The following is an 8322-nucleotide window of genomic DNA, read 5'->3' as shown; positions in this document are numbered from 1 at the left end:
AGAGGGGACTCCAGAGGGGAACTAGAGAGGGGACTCCAGAGGGGAACTAGAGAGGGGACTCCAGAGGGGAACTAGAGAGGGGACTCCAGATGGGAACTAGAGAGGGGACTCCAGAGGGGACTAGAGGAGGGACTAGAGGAGGAACTAGAGGAGGGACTAGAGGAGGAACTAGAGGAGGGAACTCGAGAGGGGACTTGAGGGTGGACTAGAGGAGGGACTAAAGGAGGGACTAGAGGAGGGAACTCCAGAGGGGACTCCAGAGGGGACTAGAGGAGAGACTAGAGGAGGGACCTCGAGAGGGGAACTAGAGAGGGGAACTCGAGGAGGGACCTCGAGAGGGGACTCGAGAGGGGACTAGAGGAGGAGCTAGAGGAGGGACTAGAGAAGGGACACGAGAGGGGACTCGAGGGGGAACTGGAGAGGGGACTGTGGCAGCTGGGGCCGGGACCATGGCTGATCGGGCCAGAACTGGGGCTGAAACCATGGCTGCTGGGGACTGTACTAGGTCTGGAACCATGGCCGGAAATATGGCTGTATGATCCAGTTCTGAAGACGGAAACATGGCTGTATGGGCCGGCTCTGAATCCGGAAACATGGCTGTAAGGTCCGGTTCTGGAGCCGGAAACATGGCTGTAAGGTCCGGTTCTGGAGCCGGAAACATGGCTGTAAGGTCCGGTTCTGGAGCCGGAAACATGGCTGTAAGGTCCGGTTCTGAAGCCGGAAACATGGCTGTAAGGTCCGGTTCTGAAGCCGGAAACATGGCTGTAAGATCCCGTTCTGAAGCCGGAAACATGGCTGTAAGATCCCGTTCTGAAGCCGGAAACATGGCTGTATGGGCCGGCTCTGGAGCCGGAACCATGGCTGCTAGGACCGGTACCTGAGTACGAGCTGGCTTCCTGACCTTGCGTCTTTTAGAAGTCTTTTGGAGGCTCCGTGGACATCCAAACGCCAGGCGGGATCCCAAGAAAGGGTCAGAGTATGGAGACTGGCACTCAGGGCTGCGTGAGAAAACTCTGAGAAACTCAGGCAATGAGCCTCTCAACCATGGCATGTTGTCCACCTCCATTTGTGCCTTTTTGAGGACAGCCTCTTTGTCCCTTTTAGCCAAGGTTCTACTCCATTCAGCATAATGACACTGAAGAGTGTACTCTAGGGATAACAAGTCCAAATCAAAATTAAAATCCGCTTGGTCCATTGTGGGTCGGTTTGTAATGTTACGGTGTGCAGGACCCAAATGCAGATTTAAGTGACAAAATAATTCCTTTATTTCAAGGCTACTATATTCAGAGACAGAACAGAACACTCACCGTAGTTTACTCACAACACAAGACGAACCGACACTGAACACAGGAAGAGACAAGACTAAATACAGGAAGGGGTAATCACAAGACGAGACACAGCCGGGCAGGAGAGGAGAAACACAAGGGCCACAGGTGAAAACAATCAGACAACTAGACACACCAGGGAAACTAACGACGGGAGGAAAAACACAGGAAGAAGGACCAGACAATATACAAGGATGAAAATACCCATAACCAGACATACAAAACTACAACACAGACAGATCCTAATAATATTTGTATTTTGTGCCTCTTCTGCAACATGTTTACATGTTGTTCAAACGGTCTTTATTTGTCTCATACTGTGCTGCAGCACCTCTTTTCACCCCCTGTCTGAAATCAGAGCCCAGTCTGCTCTGATTGGTTAGCCCTGTTGTGATCGGTCAACCGCTGAGATGTCCTGCCCTCAGCCTGTCATGTACAAATCATGTTGGAATGCCAGCCAATAGAAACAAGAATGTTATGTAGTGATGTCTCCATGTCCCAGAAACTATGACACAATATAGGAAAGGGAAACCCCATAAAAGCATAATAGGGCCTCTTTCATTTAAATCCAATAATGAAAACACTATCAGAAAAATAAACTACCAGTCTATTTACTAATTTATATTTGTTCCTGACATGCCACGGAATCCAGAGATAACATCAGCTTTGATGATTTAACTTTCCTTTCTGTTATTGTTACTTTTCTAAGTGTGGACTTGTTTCTGTTGTGTGGCCATACTGTCATGAACAGAAGCCCAAGAGCTGTCCCAGTGTTTGGTAAAATATTTCACACAGTATAGGCTCCACACTTTCCAGTGTCATCGTCGTGCCTGTGGTAAGAGTCAGAGTAGGAAGTAGGCGTGGGAGATGATTATTTACACCCTCGCTGCTTTTTATTTCAAACACACACACTACTGGGTGAGGCAGGAACAGCGACACCAGAGTAACTCCAGCAGCTGCTTTGTGGACGTTTTCCCACTCATTTTGACTTCCATAAGAGAGTTGTGTGTGTGGTGACCCAAAGTGACTGTGTCACCATGGTCCTGCCTGGCTCGTGCCATGCGGCGTTCACGGTCCTCCGGCAGATAGAGTCGGGGGTGGTGCTGGAGCAGCTGGGCAGCAGTCTCTTCAACACGGCCCTGCAGATGGTGGTGAAGGACCGGAGTGTCAACGCCACCTACACCGACGTATCCGAGAAAGACAGCCAGCAGAAGTTCATGACAGACTTCTTCTTGATCTACAACCTCATCATCGGGCTGACTCCCATCCTGCCCGCCATGTTGCTGGCCAGGTTAGGGGACCGCGGCTGGAGGAGAACCCCCATCATGCTGCCCCTCAGCGGGTACCTGCTGTCCAGGCTCGCCCTGCTGCTGGTGGTCCTCTTCCGGCTCCCGCTGGAGGTGATGTACGGAGCCGGGGTGGTCTTCGGGCTGTCTGGGGGCTTCTGCGCGTACTGGCCCGGCGTGATGACGCTGGCGTCGCTCGGCTCCACGGCGAAGGACCGATCCAAGGTCAGTACTCAGTTAGTGTTACCTGCTGCACAATGAAGTGTGAAAGTACAACAGAATAAAGTAAATAAATACTCTGTTACATGCAAAAGTCCTCCTATCAAAATGCGAGGCCTACTTAAGTCAAATAATAATTTTATAAACGTTAGAATATACTTATAGCTTAGTTAAAAAAGTATGCTCAACATCCCATTTCAGAATAATTTTGGGACTTTGACTTTATTAATAAAGTAAAAACAAAGTTTTATCTTGAACATTCTGAATCTCAGTCTTCAAATGTACTAAAGTATTTGTTTTTTTTATTTAAATATAGTGGATTAAAATGCCATATTTTCTTCTGAATTGCAGTGGAGTAGGATAGTGTAGCAGTAAATGAAAATACTCAAGTAAATCACAAGAGCTTAACTACAAAATTGTATTTAACGGCTTTTAACTACGAAATTGTAGTCAAGTAGGCGACAATAGTTGAGGAAAGAAGGTCACAACCACAGAAAAAAAGTTTTGTGATAAGGGACATTACAGTCTTTTTTAAAGCTGCATTAGACATCGTGATGTGACAAAATATGCACTGTAATGTGAAAGACTTTCCAAAAGCCTAACAATGTCATGTCATTGGTGACCCATTTTGACAAATGCATGTACAGTAGGCTACATTATTATTATTATCATAAATGCAACCAAGAGCAACAGATAATGGCACTAAATAATATTTGTTTAACCATTTATCTGCCAAATACAAAAACAACAATGGACAAATGTACTTTCTTCACAACTGTTCAATGAAGAAATGTTCCTTGTTCCCTGCAGGTGTTGATGAGGGTGGAGCTGCTGTACGGGGGGGCCGGCCTGGTGGGCAGCCTGGTGTCGGGGCACCTCTTCCTGCTCTACAGCTCCAGCACCCAACATGGGTCCATCCTGCTCTCCATGAGCACTCTGCTGCACCTGCTCTGCCTCTTACACGCCATCACCCTGCTGCAGGTGTGTTGTGTGTGTGTGTGTGTGTGTGTGTGTGTGTGTGTGTGTGTGTGTGTGTGTGTGTGTGGTGTTGTGTGTGTGGGTGTGTGTGTGTGTGTGTGTGTGTGTGGTGTTTGTGTGTGTGTGTGTGTGTGTGTGTGTGTGTGTGTGTGTGTGTTGTGTGTGTGTGTGTGTGTGTGTGTGGTGTGTGTGTGGTGTGTGTGTGTGTGTGTGTGTGTGTGTGTGTGTGTGTTGTGTGTGTGTGTGTGTGTGTGTGTGTGTGTGTGTGTGTGTGTGTGTGTGTGTGTGTGTGTGTGTGTGTGTGTGTGTGTGTGTGTGTGTGTGTGTGTGTGTGTGTGTGTGTGTGTGTGGTGGTGTGTGTGTGGTGGTGGGTCTGTGTGTGGTGTGTGTTGTGTGTGTGTGTGTGTGTGTGTGTGTGTGTGTGTGTGTGTGTGTGTGTGTGTGTGTGTGTGTGTGGTGTGTGTGTGTGTGTGTGTGTGTGTGTGTGTGTGTGTGTGTGTGTGTGTGTGTGTGTGTGTGTGTGTGTGTGTGTGTGGGGCGCATGACAGATACACAATGGTGTCAGTAGTTCTAATCAAACATCAGACCGTGTTAAAACAAGAAAGTTGAGGACGAATGATTACAACATTACAGTTCCTAAAAATTGAGTTTGCAGTCTGAAGTTCATGGGCAGATCAGGAAGAAACTCCCTTACTGACGCTCCAACTGCTACAGTTATTATATATCCCCTCATAGCCACAATTTCGGGGAAATGAAGTCACCTCTGAGGCACTTATTCATAGATTTGTATCCAGCTACCAATCCTTGTTTGTTAGCCTTTAGTGTTCTGTGTGTATGCACAGTGCCATGCAGCATGTAGACAGGTATGTAGACAGGGAGGAGTGGTGCATACTGAAAACACTCACACTGGTCTGTGCCAAAAAGAGGACGCGTGGTGAAGAGCATGTTCTGTGGCCAGTCAGTCATACTTCTTCTTTCTGACACACACACACACACACACACAGAACAGCAGGGTTATTCATTGTCAGGGATTTTCCTCTTGTGTTTGCTTTGTTTGATAAGTCAGTGCAATGCAAGCAGCAGCAACATCAACCCATTTTCTGTCTACGTGCCAACAAGTGCATATACAAGGAAATCTAAAATAACGATGTTTACAGTCTTTCTGCTAATCTGAGATTACAGTGTTTTATACATATAGTTGAGAGTGGTATTAGAAAGCAAATACATTTAATTCTCCAAAAATATTCCTTTAAAGAGATCCCTCTGAGATTAGTTTATCCCAAAAGAATATGATATGTGTGTGTTTCCCTCCCTAATGTATTTACTGTATCTGTCCTTTGCCCTGTCTCTCCTCCTTCCCATCAGGCACCATTCTCACCTCCCTGCAGCTGGCTCTGAAGTTTGCCAGCCTGGCCTACATCCCGGCCTTCACTAAGATCTACCAGCGGACCCTGGGCTGGTTCCCAGGCTTCGTCTTCACGCTGTCCAGCATAATCACCGTGCTGGGGATGATACCAATATGGTGAGAGGGGGGTCATACACTGTTGCCGGGAGTGATACCCTCAATGCCTGGGATCAATATTTGTTTGGAGCATTTTTCAGCCAAATGTCTTAGGGTTTAAATTGTATGAAAACAAGATAAGTTTGATACAAAAAAATTGAAGATTGTTTTCTCATGCGTTACTTACAATGTGACTTTCTTTATGGTGCTTTTTGTTTGAATTAGACCCTACGTTTGATTACATTTCTACCTCATTTATGGACATTTCTATTCTTTGTTTTATGTTTTTTATATTTTGACCATAGATGAATGCATTTGGTCCTTTGATATTACCAGAGGTGGGAAGTAACTAAGTACATTTACTCAAGAACTGTACTTAAGTAAAAATGTTGAGGTACTTTACTTGAGTATTTCAATTTTCTGTTAGTTTGTATTTCTACTCTACTACAATTCAGAGGTAAATCATGTACTTTTACTCCACTACATTTATTTAATACCTTTAGTTACTTTACAGATTTGGATAAATGATGTGAAATATATTCAACTCTTTAGACCTGGAGTAAATTCACAATTTACCCTCCAGTAAATAAAGTCATTAAAACCATCTCCACCTTTACCAGCTTTGATAACACTTTAATGATTAATAATTATAAAACATATCATATATATTATTCTGAAATGGGCCCATCTGAATAGTGAGTACTTTTGGTACTTTAAGTATATTCTGATGCTAATACTTTTGTACTTTTACTTGAGTAACATTTTGGACTTTTACTTGTAAGAGTATTCCTACACTCTGGCACTTCTACTTTTACTCAAGTACAACATCTGAGTACTTCTACTTTTACTCAAGTACAACATCTGAGTACTTTTCCCACCTCTGGATATTATTGCAGGGATGAGTTGAGAAAAAAAAATTAGTGTATTCCCTGTCAACAACTCTTTTATTTGAGGCTCCAAACTGGTTCACTTCGAAACAACAATAGTGAAATCTACTTCAAAGATAACAAGTTTGATGCCATTCCCACCTGTCCACTTAGATAAGGCCATTATTTATTGATTTACCTTAAATCTTATGTAGATACCTTTAAGAAAAGACACAATTGAAATACATCAAGGGTATAGCAGTGACGTGCGGTGAGGTTCATGGCTGGTGAGGCACTGACTCTTTCAGAGTCAGATTTACAAATATTATATTTTGACCTTAATCGAAATATTCTGTTATTTTCAAAAGCTTTTTTAGTCTGATGCTTCGATTAATTTTAAACAGACTGTTCAACAAAAGGATACCCAAAATCTAAATATTGGATTGTTCTCTCTTAGTAAGATCCCATTTTCATTACAATTGTGGTCTTACCTTGACTTGAAGATGAAGTCCATGCTATCCTTCTGGACAACAATCTCTATAACATTTTTGTAAAAGTCCTCCTTATCTGGCTTGAGCGCGCTCACAAAATAAGTGGCCGCTCTAAATTAGTGCCCGCGTTCCAGCCAGTTGATATCGGGTTACGTGAGGCAGAGCTCGTCCCTGCCTCACTTCTCATCGCTCCCATGTAGCCTAGTTGTAGCGGAGCTCGGCACATTTGCCGATTTTGACTATAAAAAGCGATTGGAATTATACAGAAATCACATTTACAACACAGATCATTGGTGAGATTTTATTATTATTATTATTTAGTTTTTCTTTAGTTTTTTTTCCGTTTCATTGGAGTATGACAGGGGAGGCTCTGCCTCGTCACTGGTATATAGGGTTAATCTATTCTACAGTATTGTTGTTACATGATGTCTCCTGCTGATGTACAAACTTGTTTATCCTGCTTTGAAGACTCACACACCTCGTTTTCTCACCATAATATTTCCTCTCTTCTCTCCAGTGTCATCGGCTGCAGATCCCCTCAAAAGCAACGGTACGAAACGATCCAAGGGGACTGAGCCCCCCCGTCCCCGTCCCCGTCAGCCGTGGGCTAGCATCGGTACGAGTAAGCAACTGAGACAGGAAATGGGCAGAAAGCAGAATGGTGCCTTTAATGTCACTTCCTATTGTGGTGAAACTTTAGACATGTAGTAGAGGAGATCCTACAGGCGGATCATTCAGTAGCATTCATATTTATATTCTATTTTTGTACTCCAATACAGGCCTTTTATATGAACAAATACATATTTTACAATTGTTTTTTATAAACCAACAGAATTTTAGTGACATTTTTATGAATTAAAGTCATCTCGACAGCAACACCAACAAGGGGATTTTACCACAATGTAAATATGTCATTGAATGTGTCCAACTTGTCCCATTGCAGCCATCATCTAAAGGAGTGTGAGCTAAGAATGACTGACTGTATAGGTACATGTCTAAAAAGATAATAATTTGAAAAGTATTTGCACTTTTAGGGTTATTTTTTCTACTGCTTTGAGGTTAGGGTTATAAAAATATCAAATTTAGAAATGTGTTTTTTAATAGCCACGCAAGTGTGTGTGTGTTTTATTTGTACTTGTGTTGGATTGAAGGAAAGAACCTGCAGCCTGCATAGTTTTTTTTTATGTTATGCATTAATTTATGATTGCACTATTAATTGTTTACATTTAACAAGGCACAAACACACAAAGGCTGCTGTCAATAACTTGAAATAGGGTTAAATAAGTTTATTACAGCCAAGGTACAGTTCATTTGGGGTTGAAACAGAGGGCATTTGCACTGATGAGACTTAAAGCTGCAACTCTGGTACAGTATTTTGTTTTTTGATAACAATGTCAAAGGTTTGTCTGAAGTTTTTAATGTGATTTGTTGATATGGAACCAACTGTTGTGAAATTCACACTAATTCTGCCAATAAAGTCATTTTGAACATTCAAGTATATAGTCTATACAGTCTATAGTTCTTCTTCTTTAAGACATAATATAGTATGACCTTTTGCATTTTTATGAACATATTTTACTATGACTTTTATATAAATGTTTTCACTTACAACAGCCTTTTATGATTAAAACATACTTCACTATGACTTTTTTTAGG

General features: G+C 42.9%; 1 protein-coding gene across 1 annotated transcript; it reads left to right on the top strand.

Moving 5' to 3' along the window:
* Window positions 1–1814: 1814 nt before the first annotated feature.
* LOC117554781 (thymic stromal cotransporter homolog) lies at window positions 1815–8164 on the top strand. The gene is made up of 4 exons (XM_034229294.1): window positions 1815–2836; window positions 3641–3832; window positions 5155–5330; window positions 7184–8164. Exons 1-4 carry the CDS (start codon window positions 2363–2365, stop codon window positions 7239–7241), a joined length of 900 nt encoding a protein of 299 aa, XP_034085185.1. The 5' UTR covers window positions 1815–2362; the 3' UTR covers window positions 7242–8164.
* Window positions 8165–8322: the final 158 nt, after the last annotated feature.

Source organism: Gymnodraco acuticeps, unplaced genomic scaffold, assembly GCF_902827175.1.
Source record: "Gymnodraco acuticeps unplaced genomic scaffold, fGymAcu1.1, whole genome shotgun sequence".
Classification (NCBI taxonomy): domain Eukaryota; kingdom Metazoa; phylum Chordata; class Actinopteri; order Perciformes; family Bathydraconidae; genus Gymnodraco; species Gymnodraco acuticeps.
This window is presented reverse-complemented; position numbering and strand designations above follow the sequence as displayed.

Coding starts and splice junctions, on each gene's coding strand:
- LOC117554781 (XM_034229294.1), top strand. CDS start 2,363: ATGGTCCTGCCTGGCTCGTGCCATGCGGCGTTCACGGTCCTCCGGCAG. Junction 2,837..3,640: donor CGGCGAAGGACCGATCCAAG/GTCAGTACTCAG, acceptor TGTTCCCTGCAG/GTGTTGATGAGGGTGGAGCT. Junction 5,331..7,183: donor CTGGGGATGATACCAATATG/GTGAGAGGGGGG, acceptor TCTTCTCTCCAG/TGTCATCGGCTGCAGATCCC.